This window comes from Limanda limanda, chromosome 18 (assembly GCF_963576545.1).
Source record: "Limanda limanda chromosome 18, fLimLim1.1, whole genome shotgun sequence".
Lineage (NCBI taxonomy): Eukaryota > Metazoa > Chordata > Actinopteri > Pleuronectiformes > Pleuronectidae > Limanda > Limanda limanda.
Window position 1 is genome coordinate 18,674,546 of NC_083653.1, and position 22,975 is coordinate 18,697,520.

At 40.9% G+C, this 22,975-nt stretch overlaps 1 protein-coding gene across 1 annotated transcript in view; it reads left to right on the forward strand.

The window, feature by feature from the left end:
• The window catches only part of disp1 (dispatched homolog 1 (Drosophila)), an 84,359-nt gene that overhangs the window by 44,892 nt on the left and 16,492 nt on the right, over nucleotides 1–22,975 (forward strand). The window contains exon 4 of the mRNA XM_061092018.1: nucleotides 12,867–13,617. Coding sequence (XP_060948001.1) covers nucleotides 12,908–13,617 — 710 coding nt within the window. The 5' untranslated portion in view covers nucleotides 12,867–12,907. The remainder of the gene's footprint in view (nucleotides 1–12,866; nucleotides 13,618–22,975) is intronic.

The following is a 22,975-nucleotide window of genomic DNA, read 5'->3' on the forward strand; positions in this document are numbered from 1 at the left end:
TATGAACTTGCATAAACCGAGACGTTGTCAAAACTGCTTGTGATTGGTCCACAACCCAAATTCATATATCAATGCTTACCTAAGGTCAAACTCGACATAGACACATTTCTCAGATTGACTTTACTCTGTTAATCAGAACCGACTGCAGAAATTATTTTGAAATGAATTGAATTTATTTTATATAGTTATTGCGACATCTGCCCAAATTTTACAAAAGGCCCCAAATCAAACCAACCACATGTTAACCTGACGCTGAAGTCAAAACATGAAGACAGTTATCGTTAGGCTTACTCCACAGCTCCACAATACGTCCTTATCTCAAGCACCATACATATAGATAGACAGACAGAGCTACAGACAGGCCCTCAGTGGCAGCTTTACAAAGAAACAGACAATAGTTTGCCAAAGAAAAGGGAATCCATCACACCGTCTCTCCACAGCAAAGTAAAGCAAATGGACATGGGAGACATATGGTTCAAAGATTTGAAATACTTTAACTTCCCCCATGGGCTTTTCAGGCAGTGATCCAAGAAAAATGTAGAAAATAGGGACTAAATGTTCACACATCCAGGGATTATAGGACAAAACGTCATCCACCACAGGATAAAAGAGGTCTGCAGACTGTTAAGCTCCCAACTGATATTATTCTCTAGTTTAACAGCTCTATGTACAGCTTAAAGTAAAAGATGCAATACCAAAAACGTTATCGATATGATTGATGTGTCCTCCCATACAAAACTGCAAATATCTAAATGAGAACTATGGAATTCCATCCTAAAAACTGGATGAGTTCTGCATGTTATTGATGTGTTTTGTGGCTGTTTTTCCTGTTCATATTTGAATTTCACTCTTGAGGCATTTTGTCTGTGGAATTAATTGATAACATTGGGTTAATAGATTCAAAAAACACCAGCATATCATAGTAGGGGGATTAAGACTCACTCAATGATCCTGACACTCCCAAACAATAGTCTTTTCCCTTGAGATAAAGCTTTGGTTCATACAGGTGCTGGAGGTCATTAAGGAGAGCATCAGTCATCTTATGGCACAGCTTGACTCCTCTTTACGTCTCTTGAGTCAGTTATTTCTCATACATTTTATGGATAATAAATGTTTATGTATAATTCGCTTTTTTTATGGGATTCACATTTTTTAGCAGGGGGACATAAAAGAAACCAAACTATACACACAAGGCCTCCTGTCGCTAAAATGCCGTGTATCTCAAACATAAGCTCTCATTCATGTTGCAGCCATTCCTCAGCCCCCTTGGGTTCTTCTGGGCAGACATCAGGGAGCTCAGCACTAATTGGGTCGGAGATGTCCGTCCTCACTGCCAAGGTGTCGAAGGGATTGGGTTTCCCTGTTTTCCGAATCTCTGACCTACGGAAGCCAGAGAGCAGCGTGATCAGTGCTGCCAGGCAGCGGCTGTCTGCTTTTTGTCTCGGTCTCGTATTCATCCAGTCAATTACAGTTGCACCTTTTTCTTTTTTCTCTTTGTTCAGTCAACAATCCACAATCACCAGAGCAACACCTTCTTAATGCAGTCTATCAGCTCTCACTTCTTCCTTGATTGCTTCCCTCTCTCCTTTACTTTCACAGGCAGACCTTATCATTATCAGACATTATGCAGGGGTGGGTGAAATGCTCAGAGGGCTTCTAGGATTACCTGCTGCTTTCCTGCCTATGTCAAATCATATGACAATCCAGCACCTGAATGCTCAGCCATTAGAGGACTTTTAACATGCTTTTAAAGCACCCAATGAGTTGGTTCATTAAAACTACAGGTTTTTTTTCTGTTTTTCTTTTTTGCAGATGTATAAAGTGTTTGGTTGGGCATAGAGATAAATCAACAATAATTGTTTGGGCTGCTTGTCTACTTCATTCAAATCAAAGGGACTGATGGCTGTTGAATTGGCCCTCTAACAATGATGTGAAACCATGATGGACCACGTTGAGCATTATTTTTTACATGTCAATGATTCAAAAACATGTTGGACTCTATCTTTCTCTTCCTCATTCTCTCCCCCCTCCCTTTAAGTAGACCGCTAAACCTGTCACTTTGAGGAGTAGTGGGCAATCATCACAGAGGCTGTTGGGCTTCCACCAGGGCCTCTGTCCTTCCTGGTACAGTCTGGCCTTTGATGTGGTTCCTTCTTTAGCAGGCAGACCTTGGCCCAGGCTGGCAAAACCAAAACCCTGTTTCTCTAATGTTTAACCCCACAAATCAACTCAGGGTTAATCCTAGTGGAGGTATGACGTTAGACACAGTGTTGGTAGCGTTGAAATACTTTGGTGCTGTGATTTCAAAGGACTGCCCTGAGCTGACAGGCCGCATGACCACCATCAGTGAGCCGGTGATGGGCAGTGTAATAATTCACAAACTGCTCTGTCACCGCTGCACCCACAGGGAGCTGGCTCTGAGCCTCAGCAGCATGATATGAAGCGTGTTTTGGAGTTGAAAATATGTTTCTAAAAGGCTGTCAAAAGGGAACAAAACTCCTTTTCTGTGTTGTTCATTCTTGGACAATGGCAATGATATAAATCTGAGTGGCCTTTTCAATACCAAATGTAAGCTGAGCTCTACCACCCTATATCTTCCAAAAAAAACACTAAGGATGGTCATATTTATTATTTTTGCGATTTCTGTTACAACAGGCTCAATGTACAAGCATAAATATACACAAAGAAAGACAGTCATGCAACTTTATGTATTGAATGCATAATATTCGCTTTGATATCTGTTCAATACAAACTATTAATCTTTACAGCATCTGTTCGATATTTGTTGTAGCTTCTCAGTTCAACAATAAGTTCTGCAACGGACCTCACTACTGTATTTTTCTTGTTTAAAAGTAGTCCTGTGGACTCAAATACATACCAGTACTATAAAGTATGTAGCCTTGTATCTTCCGCTTCTGCACATATTTCACAACAAATCCATGGATTGAGTCAACAGAAACGAGTGCTTTCATTTTGAAACGGGTACAGGAAGTGACATATTCGACAGATAAAAATTAAAACTCCGGTGAAAGAAAATGTTCACTGTCTATTCTGCTGTGAACCGCAGGGCTGTCTAGATTTTGAATATGTCACAAACATACAAATTTGCAGTACTTCCTGTACCTGTTACAAATCAAAAGCACTCAATCCATACGTTTTTAACAAGGCTTGATTGGTATCGCAAGACCGGAAGATGCACAGCTTCATACAGTAGTGTTCTGGCATTTAGTTGAGTAAAGAACCCGACCTTTATTCAAGGTAAATACAGAATTTTTACCAGCAGTTCCGCAGCAGACACGCTGCCAGTGTTGACAACACACAACCGCGGCACGCAGCAGATCCACAGCGAATCCACAGCCAGTGTGTCCCAAGCGGTGATGGAATCGACATCGAAGGCTTTCCAGATAGAACAGTCATTTGTGATCAACCGGCTGGTTACCTCTGATCTAAAATTTATATTTCAACATCAAGTGATGAAAAACTACCAAAAAGTATCTCTTGGTATCTATATGCACAAAATCTAAATGTTATTTCTTGTCAGATGAAAGAGAATCACAGTACAACACAACAAGCTCTACACAACTTATCAATACGGGGCTATTATCATTAGAGAAAACTACAAAGCACTAAATGGCTTAGGCTTTGACTGCGGCTTGGGGCCATCTGCGAGTACCTCACCACTGCAGATGATTACAGCTGGCTATATGAACCATGTCCTAATCCTGGTGGACAGCTGAAATTAAAGCCAGGTATGGCCCTCTCTGCCTTCCCAGCATTCCCTGTGGTGAACCTCCTCCCCTGCTGAGAGGAATCAGTTGTTTGTGAGCAAAAAAAAATTCCAGAAGAGTCTCTAGTCTGTAAATATGAGGCACTTCTTAAAGCAAATCAGGGGCCACTCTGGAACTGCCAGATCAAAATGATTACTTTCCATTTGGTTCCTGCTTTGTTTCCTGCCTGAGATCACAATTTGTGTGTGTGAACCTTCCAACTTTGCAGACCTTATGTGGACTCTCCATTTTTATCTTCATAGTTATTTCCTGTTCATAATCTCTTAATCAAAGACATAAGTCATTTTAGTCTATATGGTTTGACATAATAGGCAACAGCAGCAACAGGACATCAAATGAACACACAGCTATCTGACCTCATTTATCACTTGAAATACTTTCTTTGCGGTAAACTGGTATCTATATTCATATGTTCTGAAGGAGGGTCGAACTTCCTGAAACTCTTTAAAAAACTGCATTATTGTTCATGCACTATCAAAACTCTGAGTATGAACTGTGGCCTGAACTTGGATAATGAAGATAGTTAAATGAAAACGTATTAAATTCAGGATTTATTGACTTGGACAGTTCCACCCTCTCTGAGGTTTGAATGAACACATTTATCCAGAGCTTTTGTTGCCTTGGGTGGGGATGGAGAGACGAAAGGGAGCATGTTCAAGTAGTTATTAAACTAAACCTAGAAGAGGAGCCAAAACATCTACAACAGTAATCTATAATTTAAGTAAACTGTGTGTGTGAAGAACGGGTGCAGCCATATTAAGGAATTATGTGGTTGAATGTCAGATAATTAAAGGATGTTTACTCTGTCTTTAAGTAGGGTTGCTGCAAGCCTACTGTGGTCATTTTGTTAACATCAACTCAATAGAATTAATGCTATCCGACGCTCGTGTTTGATCTACTGTAGTGTGTGTCTCGTAAAAAATAATAATCTTATCTTGGGTCTGATTTTGTCTCCTATACTGGGGACTGTAATTAGCAAACTACAAGGTTTAGGGGTTTCATTCAGGACACTTTTCAAGTCAAGATGTTGAACCATAGTAAGAATACTCTAAATAATCCAGGTATGATACAGATTTAAATTTGCTGTATTGACCAGCCTGTCCATTTTGTTTAGACCGTAAGCCATCTGCAATGTTGTTAGGTTTAATGAACTAAAAATGTGACATTTGGAAGAATAGAGTTTGCAGTGTGATGGTGATTTTTGAATGGCTACCAGGGAATTAGCACCAACCTATGGTTCCCTTGACAAAAAGCCAATGGAAGTGTTTATCAAGGCTTTAGGATAATTGCAGGAAATAAATATCACGATAATCACTTCCATGTTTGGTTCAGGAAGCTAATCTTCGCACATGTACGAAGCCTAAGAAACATCACCAGAATTACATTGCCAATGTTAGGCTACAAACAAACTATACCACAGTCACATGACCTCATCGTCACCACTTCAAACTTATAATTTGATATTGAATGCTTGCATATTGTGCGAGAGTATAGACAACAAGGATGTGAGGATGGACCAGTCAATGCTAGTTTGAATGTATAGCCGCATGTTGTAAAACTGCTTTTTTAAGACACATAACATAAGAAAGCCACAGGTGGGGTTGTTACCAATGTTTTTCATGTTGTAGAATAAATATTACTGCACGTGCCCAGTTAACATTACACTTAACTCTGGTGGCAACACATTCTCTACATGGCTCTGGCAGCAAGAACCATTATTCTGCAGGTAGCTAGGAGCTCAAACGGTCCAAAGACTGGATGTATTTCACACAAAAGGAAGAAATGTTTCAAAGCAATTCCGTGTAAAGGGAGGAATGCAACAAACCTAATTGGGAACGCACAGGACACACTTGAAAGTAAAGGGATGCTCCTTATTTGACTGCTTGAGTGAATCCTGTATTAAGCTCTGAAACTGTTATTTATTGTTAAACGATAGTAGTTGGGTTAGCTTTAATTTATTATGTAATTATAAAGACTAACTAAATTATCACGCTGCTAGCTAAATTACAACTTTTTTTTAAGAAAAAAGGTATCTACTGGCATCATTCAGGCGAACGGTTCAGGCAACAAAAAAAAAGATACCCAACCTAAGACTCTTTTAGCCCTATGTTGTACAGCTTCTTATTAAAGACACGTAAAAGCATAACACAGTCATAATAGCATTCTTACTGATTTATTTCATCTTGTAAAATGGGAAAATAAACACAGACCTTATCTAAACAGTAGCCTAAACAATAAAAAAAACTGTCCAAACTTGTTGCCAGGTTTTATTACGTATTCGTGCAGCTCGAACGGTGTGTTGAAACCATATAGTTGAAACTAAATGGAAACCTCTTCACCTGTCCATTCACTTATGCACCTGTGGGACTGTCCACATCTGTAAATCTGATATTTTGGAAATGTGAATAGCTTCATTTCCACACTCCTGATATCAGATATTAACAGTGTATATAAATAGTGGACCTTTGTGCTTGTATTTATCTGTATACACTCATGTATAGTTGTTAACACTCCGGTGTTTTCCTGAGGCTCGTTGTAGATGTTTTTCTTTCTTTTTCTTGAAAGTTTTTTTGTTAAAGCTTTGGCAGCGAGGGGGTTAAAGCTCCCCGTGTGACCGTCCTATCAGTGCTGCTCCTCGGTGCAGTTCCAGCCCACCGCCTCCTCCGTCCCTCCGGAGGGAGCCGCGGTTTGTGTGTGTGTCTGTGTGTGTATGTGTCTGTGTGTTTGTCATCCTGGCAGGACACACTCCATGAGAAGCAGCGCTCTCTCTCTCTCTCTCTCTCTCTCAGAGACGTGTAGCTGCCTTCTCCCCGGGCTGCGCTGTTTGTTTAAGAGCCTCGCGGATATTTTAACCCAAAGTGGAGGAGTCCTGGCCGTGGTTGTGTGTCCGTGTGTGTGTGTGTCCGTGTGTGTGTCAGTCGGTGAGTTTTCTCTCTTGGTGGATACGAAGCGCCGCGTGCTGCAGATCGCCCGGCGACAAGTAGCTCGCAAGAAAAAAGCTGAAAACACGGTAGGATACTGAGTGAATCCCGGCGGCTCCTCTACGTGTCCATGTTCTCCGGGCTGTTTTAAAAGGCGTGGGAGCGGGTGAGTGGGGATCCCGCTGCGGGTGAGTGTGTTGGGAAGTTGCGGGGAAAGGAAGGATCAGGAGTCGTGAGCGCTCCGGCTCCATGCGTCTTCTCTTGTTGCGTTTGGATGCGAAGCTAGAATATGTTAATCTCTTCTAGAGCTGATGTTGTTACACTTAAAAAGTAGCAGGACCACAGAGTAAATGAATAAAAAGCTATGTGTCATCTGAAGGGACTCATCAGGAGAGTGTGTAAGAACTCTTTGAAAAACATACATTTGTATTCAAAGGAACAGCTGTTGTGAACTTCTTTGTGCTCATCTTTACCTATTAACCTTGATCCATTGACTAACCCTAACCTAAATCAGTATGAGGGCGTAGGAGGTAGAGCGGGTCGTCCACTAACCTGAAGGTCTGTGATCCCATCCCAGTCTCAATCCCAGTCTTCTTCATTCTGCCTGCCAAAGTGTCTTTGGGCAAGATACTGAATCCCCCGGTGCCAGCAGTGTGTGGGTGATAAAGTTCTGCACATCGATGCACTGTATGTGTATGAATGGGTAATTGGCAACGTTTTAGTGGTCATCAAGACTAGAAAAGTGGTATATAAATACAGACCATTTATTACATAGTTGCTATTATGTCGTGCTCATCAAGAATATGTACGTTCTTAAAAATCAGCCAAAGTTAAGTGAGTTTACAACTTTATTCCAGAATCTGATGCTGTTTTTTTACGTTTTCATGACTTCTTGAGTCTGAATGATGCTGATGTAAATATAAGGCAGGGAAGGTTTTTGTTTTTGATTTGCTTGTTCATGTTTCTTCTACTATTATTACTATGTCTACTTCTTCTATCTTTTGTAGTAACAGTCTTAAATCAATCTAAAAAATTTAATTTTCAAGGGCACATTATCACAAATCAGATTTTCCCTCATTGGGCCTCACAAGGTGTAATGTCCTCTACCCTTAACCCTAGAGAAGAGACAAAAAAAAAACCTGATCATAAACTTTGAAAGTGTTTTAGGTACATTTGCAGCATCTCATGTGCACGCAGGGTGTTTTAACATAGTTATAAGGAAGAAGTAAATCCCTCTTATTCTTACTTTTATGATCCGAATGTCATTGTATTTGACATCTTTGGGTTGATGATGATACGAACGGCAGGTTGACTCAGTGCGTTCCTCTCATTTACTCGGAGACTCGGCTCTGTAGCCTTGAGCCAGCACCATCAAATTGGTATAACATGCCAGCTGTGAAAAAGAAGCGCCCTCGGGGGGTCAAATCTGCACAAAATCTCTCCCGACAACCAAAGAGTTGTCCAAAGAATACATGTCCTAAAGACACCTCAAGCGTGTGCGTATCTCGCAGGGACGACTGCCTGCTGTTGTGTATGTTGTTATTATTATTATTAGAAGCAGCGTGTGGTTATTAACCGTCTCTTGACTGATTCCTGGTAATTGCCACCCATTAGTTTTAATTAAAGGGATGCAGGATGCCTCGTCTTATGTTGCGTATAGCTGCCTGTCGCCTGAGGTCTCTCTATCTCTCTCACACCCCATAATCATAAAGTCCACTTGAAAGACGGTAGAAGAAGTGCTTCGTCATCACCTGCACTCAACCAAACCTGGAATTATTACAAAAGTGGGTTTTTAGTCCACTTTTTGGGGTTATTTATAAGTTTAATGGAACGTAAAAATGTTTTGTAACAATGCACATGTGCAGGGTTTTTTTTATGACTAAATGCAGCCTCATCCCTTTACTGGGACAAATCATTTTTAAAGCTGCAGGTTTTGTACTGAAAATAAGACACGCTTGCACATTTGGACTTCGAGACAGAGTTTGAACTGTCGGATTAACTGAGAGTGATGATGTGTGAAGACAAATGCGACAGTGAGGTAAAGAAATTCAAGGAAGGAAATCTTGCTTCCACTTATTATACCTCCCTTGCTTTCTCTTTTGCCGTTAATTACTACCGGTTACACTCGCTGAAGAGCTAATGTACTTTATTTGTACTTTATTTGTTCAGTTATTCTGGCTCTGCAATCAAGCTTCATTTGCATCCTGCATAAATAGATGGATCTGTGGACGGTGACGTCTTTGAGCCTCGGTTCCAGTCGTCTGTGGTGTCAGCTTTTATTTTGAAGAGAGACACAAGAGTCGGCCTAAGTCCACACAGACCATCCTAGATATCTCACCTGCCTGTCAGCGCTCTGCACCGGTGTACGCACACACACAGTGTTGAGGCTGAATTCCTTTCCCATCCAGACAGGAACACTTGGCTGCACATTTATGATACAAACCTTATTTTTCTCCTATGGTTTTTATACTTCATTTCCATGAATCCTTCCTGGTTCCTTCCAGCCTCCTTCAGACATTACAGGCTCTTGACAGCTGTGGGAGCCGGACTAATGACTTCATCTGGACTTCCCTCAGCACTCCGCTATTCTGAGCACTCGGAGCTCCGGAGTTATTCTTCCTCTCCTTCCCTTTTCTCAGCCCCTCACCCCCAAGGCACCCTTGACCCGAAGGGGCTGTCATGCTCATGTTTCACCACTCACTCATGTGGAGGTGTCACAGAGCGCATTGGTCGCATACGCAGCACGGTTGAGGTCAGATGGGAAAAACAGGCCAGTGTGATGTATCGCTTGAAGCTCAAATGCAAGCACATCCATTTTGCTGCAAAATATTTTTCAGGGGTCACGATGTATAGGTGAAATGAAAACCTGTGTTTGTGTGTGTGCATAGGTTTCTTGGAAGACTAGCTAAGGTTAAACTCAAGGCGCTTATGATACTTTAGAATCAAAGCTACTTCAATCAAAATAAAATAATTGAATCCATCCATTTTCCTCAGTTTATCTGAGGTCAGGTCAGGAGTCAGTAGTCTAACCAAGGTATTCCAGATGTCCTTCCCTCCAGCAAAGCTTCCTAGCTCCTCCTGGGGGAACGTAAGAATCCAAGTTCTTCAACAAGACGAGGTCAAAACCATGAATCTCGCTGGGCCATGAAGGTTCATTCCATGTTTTCCCCATATACACATAAAGTTGTATACATTGCGTATCTCTCCTGCTGGGTTGCTGACAGTGGTGTCAGCTGGTGTTAATTTGGCACAACAACGGCAGTTGCTGCTTTAGCTGTGTGCGTTCCCACAACTGGGATGCAGAACTCTGCACAACACCTGACATTTGATCTGAGAGTATTGGAGCTGCTAACAGTGAGGAGTCACACACCATGGTGATGCAGAAATAATCGTTTGTGCCAAATCTTTTGAAAGAGCAACAGCCAATGGGAGAAGTCCTACACCAACTTTCTCTGAATCATGCACATTCATGTTTGTAGGGGTGGCCAAAATATTGTTTAGTTTACATGTTGTTGCAGATGAACAAATAAGATACATGACCTCTAATTCATTCTGAAGTGTCTTCAGTGACGGTGACTGAGTGGATATTGTGACGGTACAAAGAAATCAGTCTTTACAGGATATGGGTGCAATGGACCACAGTAATCCGTTTAGGTCTGCAGCATCTGAAACATTATCCACGTCATCAGCCTCCAGGTCAGGGTCTTATCTCTTGATGGCATCACAGAAAGTGGAGTCTCGGCTCTGTCTTCACGCATCAGAACTGAGTAATTCACAATAAACCTAGAATCAAACTCAAATATGTGATGTTTTTAAGTTCTACACTGTGGAAATGTCTAATGTATAACATATTCATAATGTCAAATAGTATAAGTCACAGATGTGAACTGTGCTCACTTCAAACATCTTGACATTTTCTTTAGTAACTGTTAGTAGTAGTAAGTGGTTAGAGCTTTAAAGCTTAAAATGTGTAACAAAGTACATTTAATTTGTTTTTAAATCACAATTTACATTACTTTTTTGTTCTATAATCCACCAAAAATGAAAACTGCATAATCTACCTTCGAGTGTGATCCTTTGCCATTTTCCTCAGTTTTACATCATTTTATATTAAATAGGAGACTTGAATCCAAATTTGACAAACTCAAATTTTTTCCTCTGTCGGTGCCTTGACTTGCTTTGTTGACCTTTCTTTGTGGTTACACTGTATCCACTTTGAATCGCTCACAGTTTTTATTCATGGTTTGAATCCAGATGGAAGTAAGGCTACAGTTGTGATTTGGTTTCGTCCAGTGTTCCAGATAGGCTTCTTTTGTTGGTGTAATAATTAGGTTTGCTCTGGTCAGTGGTTAGAAAGTGGCGCTGGCAAATCTGTTGACAGACTTTTTTTAGGGTTCATTTCTTGGGTTCATAGTTCCTGAAATGTCTGTGTCTTCGGAGCTCAGTCTGAGAGGTAACCAAGAATTAAGTGATCTATTTTCTGGTTTAATGGCCTAGTTCTCTATTGACTGTTGATTTTTCTTGGATGTTTAATGTTGATCTACAGACTTCTGCAGGGCCTCTATGCAGTGTGTCCTCGCTCGTGTGTTCCACCCTGTGCACCTGTAGGTCATGGGCTCTGCTCTAAACACAGCTCGGCTTCTTTTGATATGCATCAAGCACATCACAGCACAAAGCTGCAGATACTGTTTTTTCTATCTCCTCTCTTTCTCCCAAGCTTCACTGGACTAGCCCACAGAATCTCTTTTTGACATCACCCTCTCCTGTGAGCATTTTGTAGTCCAGACAAAAGCATCAGGGCTGAAACTGTAGCATAACATGAACCTTTTCTCAACCTGGAACCATTTCCAGGGCAGGACTGATTTATGCTTTGTTACCTGCAGTATATGAACAGTGCCTGTTCATGCTGGGCCCCTTTCATGCTGCGTAAATAATAGTGATCTGAAATCAGATAAGTTTCTTAAATTAAACTCTGGCAATTGAAGAAGCCACCGGGGTCTCCCAACAACTCTCCCTGGTTCACCTGGAGTAGCTCTATCGAGAGACCTCCACAGAAACATATCTAACTTTACGGGACAGATGTCTTTTTTTTTCTTCTTGATCTTGCAAGACGACCATACCATTTTTCTGATGACACTATTGCCATTGGTTTAAACTGTATTAATTAAGCAGACCTCCTATTTGTAGATATATAATCATATTAATATCTTTACTTATAAACTAAGGGTGTCTGAGCGATTACTTTAAAGGTCTTGCTCTCTTAGTCTTTAGCGGAGATGATGATTAGAAAAGAGGTAAACATTTTGGAGCTGTACCCACTAGAGAAAATAACCATACCCATGTGCGTCTTGTTGATGTGTCTCTGTTAAGCTTAGCTGGTGAAGTGCATATTTTTCACGATCTTTCAGTAAGTGGGTCAATTTCGTGCCACACTGGGCATTGCACAAGCTCTAACTTGTGTGTTGGCAAATCTTAAATTGATACTTAAGGCTTTTTATTTAGATGTGTTTACCTCTATAACTTAATTCCTATGTTTCCCAGTTATTTCTGCCGACTACACATTAATGCTGTACTAAAGTGACATTTTATCTCAAGGCCGTCTCTGTCCTCCTCCCTCACCTGTTGCTCTTCATTCTGAAGACTGGTGGTTTTGAGTTTTAGAGGAAAAAAAAGAGAATGCTATTTCACATTGAAGTTTTGTTATTTATTATAGTTAATTACCAGATGAACACATCCCACACAGCATTTAACCTACACTTCACCTGGGTGTTTCAGTCCAGTCATCATCTGTCCTCTTCTCATACATAATACTTTCTTCTGATCTGTTTGGGGATTGTGAGGAACATCTATTCAGATCCTCCTTTATGAATTTTATGTTTGTGTATTGTATCAATATCGAGAATAAGCTGTTCTTTTCATTTAATAGATTTTGATCTGAAAAGAATGTATCCAAAAGATATATTTAACATTAACAATTTAATTAAAATATTGTAATACTGTGTTTAAAGTAATGCTCTAATCCTTTTAAGTTTTCACTACCACCAGTAGCCACTTTCTTTAGTTTAACTTGGCATTAAGACTGGAAATGGGGGGGGGGTCATAGCAACATAAGCTTTGTCTAATGGTGTTCCTCTTCACTTTTCTTCTTCCATTCCAGAGGAGTGACCGTGTCCCTGCCAGGCCCGCTGGGAGAGGACCATGGCCCTGAGTGATGTGAGCGGAGACCCTGTGGCCTGCAGTAATGGAGGGCACCATCCCCTCAGCTCCAATGGCAATGCTCCTTCAAACACCAGTACAGTTGTCAGCAACAGCCAGGACCCTCTCACAGCTGCCTGTAGCAGTGACTGTCTCTCCGCAGATGGAGATGAAGACGTTACACTAAAGGACGTAGCATCTAAAGTGCAGCAGAAGCAGCAGAGACCAGCAGTTTTCCAGAGAACAAATAGGCTGAGCCAAAACGGCGCGACGGTCAAACGTAATGGCTCCCTGAAGAACCTTCCACCCTCCTCCACTGCCTCCTCTTCCTCCTCCTCCTCCTCGGCCGCTGTCACAGACTCCCAGAAGCTGGCCGGCAGCCACCCTCCTTCCACCCATTCTTCGTCCTCCGCCTCTCCTCCTCTCCAGCCCCCACCACTCTGCTGCCAGCACTGTCACTTCCACTCCGCCTTCTGCTGCCCCTGCGGACAGCAAGACTGCCCGCTCTTTCAGAATCCAAGCACAGGCACCGTCCCCGGCTCGGTTCCCCAGCCCGGGACCACTTCATCCTGCCCGTGCTGCGCCTCAGGCTGCACATACTCTCACCCCCACTCCCATCCTCCTCACTCATCCTCCCCTCTCTGTCTTCATCACCACCATCACCAGCGCTGGCAGGAGCACCTCCAGAGTCATCCACACGCAACTGGAATCAGGTACGGGGAAGGGGGAAGGAAGAGTCTTTCTGATGTGTGTGTGTCTGTGCGGATGATTGTGTATTAAGCGCAAACACATCCCCAGTTTGGGCACCAGGGTCTCTCCCACAACCTGCTCCCCTGAGAGATCACGCTGGGCCTGAGACTCTGGAGGAGGTGGTAACCGCTCAGAACACAATGTTTTGGTTTTATTTGAGTTATTTTACCAACAGTTTTTCCCAGATAGAGGCCTGATGCATAATTTAACCACTAGTGCATTACATGGTTTTCACTGCCATGTTAAAGGAATAACACCAAGTGATTATTGGAATATTATTCTTCATATACAGCGTAATGTCTTGACCTAATGGTTTTAACTTGTATCAGTTCATGTAAACTTTAGTCTGAGAAAGTTTTTAAGTTAAAGTGTGTTTGATTTTTGTGCTTCAAATTGCAGTAGCAGTTTTTGGTTGAATCTCAATCTGAAGCTCTTAATCAACTAATCAAGTGGTAATCTCTGGATTTTTTGGGGGAATAAATAATTAATATTTAAGCAAAAAAGCTAATGATGAAAAAAAACATTTGAATAAGTCACTTTAGGCTCCAGCAAGTTATGATAGAGATTCAGACTTTTTGATGGTTTGTAGACCATTGAAAGGGTTAGTAAAGCTCACCTTGTTTAGTCTTTGATTCTGATTATTTCTGTTTTTCAAATGAAGCCTGTGTCCTGAATGTTCCAATGTTGAACACAGGCTTCTAGAATCATGTATATTCCACTAACTGTGTGTGGAGATAGGAAGTGGGTTGGAGTTCAAGTTTTGCCCTATGTGGTTGACAATGAGGACCCTGGTGTTGTTATACTAACGTTTTTGGGGACTTTTTATGGCTTGTGTGCTCAAACCTCCCGGCTGTCGGGATACAAACAGCCAAAGCAAAGTTTATCCACCAGATGAGAAAGGAGTTTTCCAAGTTTTTCTTCAAATTATGTGAAACCTGCAAGCAAAGCACACACACACACATGTATACACATGTGGCGACCATCCCATCTCCCGTTCAAAAGCGAATGTTAGCATTGAACTCATTGGTTTGCTAACTCTGCTTTCTTTCCTCAACTGATCCATATTTAGTGAGTTTCTCTTTTACTCCAAAACCACAGGCCTTCCACCGCATTTGAAACTGGAACCATTTAATGCCTTGCATAATCATTTGCATAATCCCGTATTTACCATCTCCACGGAGCAGGGGTGCAGGAGGTGAAAGCTTTGCAGCAGTAATTATTTACTCATGTCAGCTCCTTTTTAACGGTAGCGGCACGTTGTGGGGAATCTGAGAGATGAGACTTTATTTCTCCTCATTTACTGGACGTGGAATTTTCCTGAGTCAAATTAAGTCGGATCTCCCCTCATAACCATTTCATTAGACAGAGGGGCATTGTGGGTGGCGCTGAAAGATGAGGTTTGTGTAGCCACAGTGGGTATGTTCACCAAACCTGGTGTGCACACATTAAACCCTGGGTGGGCAGAGAGAGGCAAAACAGTATTGTGTTGCAGGCATCTTCTCCAAGCCCTCCACTACTCGGTTTGTTTTTTCTTTCTCAGATTTTCCTCTTACTCTATTAACACTCATTCTTTCTTAATTCCCCCCTCTCTCTCTCAGTCTGTCCCTCCCTCCTCCGTCTCTTGTTACACATGAGAATGGGGAGCAGATGTGGCGTGGGATGTATGCGTCTCTAATGTTGAACTGCTCTCTTATTTACCAAACAGGTCGCTCTTGTTCAGCAATGACAGGTTTGAATTACAGGGCCTGGGTTTGCTCCAAGACTACCCAACTCCCCCCTTTCCTGTTCTGTGGTGTTTTAGTGTGTGAGTGTGTGTGTGTGTGTGTCAGATGCTGAGATTAGACATATAGGAAACAATATACCTGCCTCGGTTGTGTAGTTTTGCCCTGAACCCAGACATTAACAAAAAAACCTTCAGACCTTGTCTCCTTTTTTTTCCAGTCCATCGCCCTCGAACTGACGGGTGCTGGAGTTTGCTTCTAAAATATACCTTACACAGACTCACTCACACACACACACACACTGACACACACACACACACACACACACACACACACACACACACACACACACACACACACACACACAAAAACCATGGTCTTCTATATTCCTAATACCCCTGATAATTTGAGGGTATAGAGTCAGACAAGATGGTGTCAGATATCGGTTTGATCTGCCTCAGGGCTGTGATTTGCCAGATTAGCCGTAGGATTACTTCTGTGATCACAGCACACTTATGTCTCATGCACACACACACACACAGTAATAAGTTGTAACATTAGCTCTTCGGAGAGACCGTTTTATGTGTGTTTCACAACAGGGGGATTTTTATGCCTCAGTTCTCAGCTTCGCAAAACATTAATCCATTTACCAAGATTAGCTCATTCTTTAGCTTCCTTGATTTTCTATTTTGAGAACGATCAAAAGCCTTCAAGCCTCAAGAAAAGCTGAGGAACAACTCTGCAGTTTCTGTTAAGTGTCTAAAAAAAAAACAGAATCAGCGATCCATCGTAAATGCGTCGCACTTTTCTCCCTCTCGCTCTCACTGGGTCTGTTAAAGGCATTAGGAACATGTCTGTGACTGCTGTAAGATTAGCTCTCACAGCCATTTCATCTGTATTATTTAAGATTTGAAGGGGGGTGTCCTTGACATGTCAGCTGTCTGGGTCAGGTCAGAGAGCCGTCAGGTTTTAAAGGCCTCAGGTGAAAGCCTTTAAGCCAGTGTGGAAATGCCTGAACCCCAGTTGTGCCACTGAATGTGTTGCCGCTCATAAGCTCTGCGTTTCAGCACTCGGAGTAAAAGTAAAAGTAAAATTTAGCACCCAGCTATTTAGGGTTTAGTTTTCTGATTCAACTTTTAGGAAGTCAACCAGTCACTGCTGTTGAGCAAAAGCTCAGAGTGTGCAATCCAGACTTGTTAATCTGGAGTTAGGTAGACACACTTAGACCAGAGCCACAGTTTCAAGACTGTACTTGGGGATTAAAGTGCACACTTTTCAAAATGTAATTATGCGTAGCTTCAGGGCACCTGAGGTTCAGCTAACCTGCTTCTACCTGCACTGATGACCCCACATGAGCCATCAAACAGCTCACTGCCACTCAACCATCCGGGGTCACGTCGAATATTTGACCTCACTCATTGCTCTCCTGGAGCGAAATGTTTCTGCCCTCCTCACCGATACCTCTTGCTGCGCCTCTAGTTGTTTATGGCAACCACAACGTTTGGTTTATATTCATGTCTTGTCAGATAGCGAGAATTCCTGTGTCTCACTCCCACCGACGCTGCCTCAGGAAAGGTCAGCTTTTATTATCTTGAGCAAGTTAGAGTGGTGTATTTGTAGGCTGCAGGTGCTTTGGCTGCTATGACACATGGGAGAAACTGTATGAAAACATGACAATTCCAAAGTGCTGAGCAGTTCATCATGTGTAATTTAGCAACTTTTTATCATCTGGATGGGGCTTAATACTTTTAGTAGACAATGCGTCTGCACATTCCTGAGCTCCATGTACTGCAAAGCCTTTTATTGTTTATTTCTTTGTTGTTTACACCAAAATACGAATCTCTAGATTTTTCTTTACATACTGTTTATCTTATATTCTTTCTTTCTATTCTTACCACCCATCTTCTCTGTGCCTCAATCCCTTGCTGTCTGTCAGACAACCAGTATCAGAGAGTGATCTCCGTCCTCTGTATTGGAGGGTGTCAACTTGACAAGGCTTTGCACATTATCGAGAATAACAACTGTATGCAAGGCCTTTGAGGCGGTGCATTGTCTAGTATTTCGGTCGTCTGGACGAAATAAGGCCTTCTGGTTCTTATTGATGAGATTTACATTGCTTCTCTTCAGAGCTACATTTCCATTGAAAACCTATGTGAGTGCTGTAGGTCTCCCTTTATGTGAGTCCACTGTTGAGTTTGAAGGTGTTATCTTACTAAAATGTTCATAAGGATTTTAATAATAGTAATAATAATAATAAAGTTGTACATTTCAACACAAAGTAGAGTTTAGCTGAGACTTAAAAGAAGACTCAAACTCATTTCCTTGCAAATGTTTTGCAATAATCTGTGAGATTCAAGTGTTATTTGATTCAAGTGCAGCGATATATAGTTTAGTTTCTATATAGTCAGTAATGTTTGTAACTGCAATAGGAATTTCAGTGGTTTTTAATGTAAGCACACAGAAAACTAATAGTTTTTTGAAGCACATATAAAGGCTAATTCTGAAGATCTGCAATAATGTGAGTGAGTGTTGACACACAAATTGGAGTAGTTAATCAGACAAACCTGCAGGCTTTGTGAAAGGCAACACTCTAAGTGTGGAGTTCTAAGATTTGTTTTTTTACAAATGCAGTATGCAAACAAACTCACAGTCTGTTTGGAATTCCCTCTGACACTGAAACTATTCTGTGTTGAACAGGGATTTCGCTTCATGCATTCCTCTACACAGGACCCACAGAAGCAGGTCAGAAAGAGCTTTTTCTTCCCTCAGGGAACCGTTCATCACCAGCTTTGACAGTTAAAGACTTTAACATGAATATTTTAAGCATTTAGCTCAGTTTCTACTTCAGAGCAGATAATAATGAGTGTAGCAGTAACATAAGCTGCTGTACTCGTCATTATTTGTCTGTCACTGCAGGGAGATCACAGAACAAAATAATTTACAAGAAAAAAGGGACATTTAAAAAAATAATTGTGAAAGCACAGGAAAAGTATACGTTGGAGCAGGTGATTGGGGGGGGGGGGGGTGCATCTCAAAGACACCTCTGCTGGTTGTAAAATAGGGATAATATGTGACCCTGAGGGCCCCTTCACCTCCACAGTTAATCTGCAAGGAGAGAGAAACGAGCAATCTGGGTGTCTTAAAAGCTTGTTTCTTGTCCTTTTTCTCTGTTGTTTGTTGCCTCTTTATATGCAGCATATATTATGCCTATGTGTTAAGTTACACTTTCTAAAACTCACCTGAGAAGATGAGATTGTGTTTGGAAAGAGTTTATATTGTGTGGCCCCTGGGGTTTGTGTGAACGCTCTGTGATAGATAGCTACTGACATCCTGTGTCTAATCCCCTCTGTGCTGCAGCAGAACACAGACAGCTACAACGTTAGGGCAGGATTAATGTGTGATGCATACAAACAGTCGGTACAAAACAAAGATACACAGCACAGGGATGATTATGCGTTCTATATTTTATAATTAAATGGAATAATTGAAGACTACCCATCAGTCTACACTCAATAACCCTTAATAAATTGGATTTATACGACACCTTTGAAGGACACTTAACAAATTTGTAACATTACTAAAACAAATAAATAAAATATATTTATTAATGAAATAATAACTTAGGGGCTAAATTAAAAATATAGTTTCAAATCTTTATTTTTAAATGTGCAGAAAATTCTTAAAATTGTTTCACTTTGTCACAAAGGGGTTTTCCAACAAAGATAATATATAATAATAATTAAAATTTGAATTTACAACATGAGAGAATGCCTAAAATGTGACTAGGTCTAATAACTAAAATAGTAATATTCATCTCTGTGTGTAGCTCTCCTGTGGTGCTCAGTCGTACGCTACACTTCCTGTGTATGAGGCAAAGCCCATAAAGATATCCGTCCCAGATCAAAGTCCCATGCTCTCCCATAAAGCATGATCAAAGCCCCTATTGAGCACAGCGTTGTCATAACTTCTCATAAGCTGGCCGAGCAGCTCGCCAGGCCTCAGCTGGATAAAGATGACTTGTTGCTGCTGCCTGGTTAAGATTATTATCACACTGTGAAGGGGATAAACCACTACATGTGTCCAGACTGGCAACATGTAGTTGACTTTGTGAAACTTAGTTCTCTTTGCATGGGCTATACATTGAAGAATAGCTTGATTCTGTAATATACAATAAAACGAATATATATTCAGGTTAAAATATTGTGTCAAATAGTAAAGGTGATTGTCTGAAACCTCTCTAACTGGTTGTTAGCAATGGTCATTTTACTGTTGATGAGTTGTTCATTTACAGAACCAAAGTCAAATAGTAAAATTTAATTTCAAGTGTTCATTGTAACTACTGAAGTGTTTTCCCTTTAAGAGTAGCGAGGTTCGGTGCGTTTGTCCTAAACAGGAGCTGTTTGTCGCTGTGGCGGCAGAAGGCTCACAGATAAAAAGAACAGTGGCCTCTTGGGGGGGAAAAAAAGTGGCCTGGTGCGAACAAGCCTTTACTCTTCTTCCAAATCAACAGACCGAAAACATCGTCACCACTCACCAAAATAACTGAACCTGCAGTGCCACATGTAAATCAATTAGAGATTGTAATAGCAGCAAAGTCAGTGTATTACTGCTTCTCAAAATGCTGCAGTTGGAATCCAAAGATGTTGCAGAGCATCTTGGAGGGTTTTAACCTGCTTTTGGATTTAATTGTCACTACTATTTATTCTTTCAGACTTACAAGTTATCCATTCTGTTATTTTGCTATGGTATGAAAAAATTCATTATAAATAGTGTTAATGAGAAACAGAATATATTGTAGGCATACTTAGCAATTGTGCTCACAGATGAAAGTTTGTGGATAAGACATTCGGACTCTGAACATTTTTTATAAAATTAATTGTATGACCAAATACCAAATATAATATATTAAAGCACAATATTGGATTGAAATTATTTATTTTCCTCTATAAGTATCTGTGAGTCTTGGACCCTAAATTAAAAAACAGTGCTTGGATTTCTTCTTTGTTTTGATTTCTTTTTGCTTAGAATAATGTTACTTTTCAAGTGGGACACTTTGGCGTTGGTAGTACTACTGTAGGTCTGTACAGGACTCCTAATAAGCCGTGTTAAGACATGAACTCTGCACAATGTCTCCAAAAAGGAGTCCAGACATTCGCCAGAGTGTGCCACACATCAGATGCTTCAGGTGAGGGGGCGTTGCAGCAGCCAGAGACAGGGTGATAATATCAATTCCGCTGCAGAGATCACATGTTTTTGTTTACAGCACATTGACACCGGCATCGGCCCTTATCACCAAAAGCTCTCTTGACATCTTTGTCACATTTTTGTGTCTGTTGTGTATAAAGAAACACCTTGAATACACTCATTCACAATGCATCCTGCAGAAAATCTCCTGCTGTGTTTCAAAAAAGGATCATTCTGATATTCTGTGGAGTTTTTTTAACTTGAGGGCTGGGCGGAGAAAGTCCGGTAAAAGTCTGGAGCCTCTCACTCTGACATTTGCTTTCTCACAAATAGCCCCTCCGGAGAATGTCTGCAGATTATCCAGAGTTTAGTGCATGTGCATTGGCAAATAATACATTGTTTTGAAAGCTGGGAGTGATTCTATCTGTGCAAAGTGTTTTAGCATCCCCGTATCACTGTAACAGCTGTTGGCATAGAATTAGTTCAGACTTGTGGCTGCAGCTCCAAACTCTTTTCCACACAAAAGGTTCAACTTCATGCTTTATGTTTCCTTTTTATGCCAAGAAAAGTGGGTGAGGCAAAACAAACCTGTCATGTTTGTGACTCTGTAGATTTGGTTCATTATCTTTCTCTACCTGACTTTCAAAGGAGACCAGCATTGTATTTTAGTTTCTGGCTTTTGCACAAAACTGTGGGTGTGTTTAAGGTTTAAAACAAACTGAGGGGGTGATTATAGACCAGCACAACATTTAAAGTGGTTCAGAATTACATATTGCTTCAAAGAGACCATTAGGTTCAGTTCAAGTTCAGCTTAAATTCACTTAACAAAAGTTTGGCTTTAAATATTTAGGTAAAACGTGTAGTAAATCAACATTGTATCACTTGAACTTCACTCTAATGTAGCACAAGCAGCAGATTGGAGCTGCCGTTTTTTCAAAAACAAAAGTTAAGTTTGAATAAATGAGAACTGGCACTTTCTTCATTCAAACTAGTTTGATTGCAGTCCATAGACCATACCACAGACTAATTATGCTCACACGGGACTTTTCACATTTGTTGTCACAGAGACACTTTGTCGACAAAAGTTGTTGATTAACAGTCTCATTGTTTTCTGTTATTTTTCTGACTATGAAAAATCCCCAAAACTCCACATGATGCTAGATATTTTGTAGCCATAATTATAAGATCAGCATGGCTGTGTTCTCAAGTGTCCCCCTTGATTTCTATTAATGAGTGATCATTTTTACAATGCCCTCTGCTAGACCTTAACAAAAACTACTTGAAATGATCTAATTTGTTTCTTAAAGGGATAATTTACAGAAAAATATAAATTCACTCATTATCTTCAAACGCAGACAAAACAAAAACCCCTTGGCAGTGGTAGATTAATAGTTGTCATTGCATTTGTTACCAGAATTATTTGGGCATATTTATTCCTTCCTAATGGAATATAAAGTATAAACTATAAATAATATATATTACTATTTATATAATAAGATGTATTTATATTCATAGTACTGGCAACATAAATGATAAACAACACCTTATGAACGTTTACTTGGAATTTTCCAGACACCTCCATTACCAACACAGACACACACCTTCCTAGCAAATGCACACACATTGTCTACCCCTACTCACAGGAGTAGGGATGACAGGTTTTGACTCAACCATCATCATTATGTCTTCTGGCCTCTGGGCCTCAGCTGTCGCCAGGTCTCCTGAAATCATAATGGTCAAAATAGTGTCTAATATCATCTTTGTTCCATTTCATCTTCCTGAGATACAGTTGATCTTTAAGTTACTATTGATAAATGAGGCTGGAGCGAAAGGCACAGCTGCACCAGGCGTCTTTTTATCATCAGACAAGTCTGAGATGTCACAGCTCCAAAAGCAGAAAAGCAAACAACATAAAAATCCTACCATACAAAAGGTTAGCAAATGATCGAAGAGGGAGTGCCAGAGAAAAGGAAAGAGAAGAAGCGTTGACCCCTGCAGCTATAACGCCCTCAGATGGCCCATATTCAGACAAAGCAAGGACAAGTAAAAGCACAGAGGAAAAAAGATTGATGGTGTGCGATGAGGTAATAACAGAGGAAGAAAAGCGGTGCAGAAAATCTGCCTTTTCTTTCCCTACTTTGTTAATGAATGACATCAAAAGAAGCGTCAGACTGAAGCTACAGGCTGCCATTGAGTGAACATGAGATCATATGTCAACACAGGAAGGTGGAATTAGCGATTGAAGGGAATTTGTGGCAACACAATCCAAGTATGATGACAGTAATGTGTTTGTTATTATGGCTTCTATGGACTTTATTTTAATTAAGACAGTGACTGTGGCAGTGAGGTTCAGGTGATGACTTTTAGCTTTGAAGTTCTAATAGTGTATTGGTTGTGTGGCCAAGGACTCGTATCC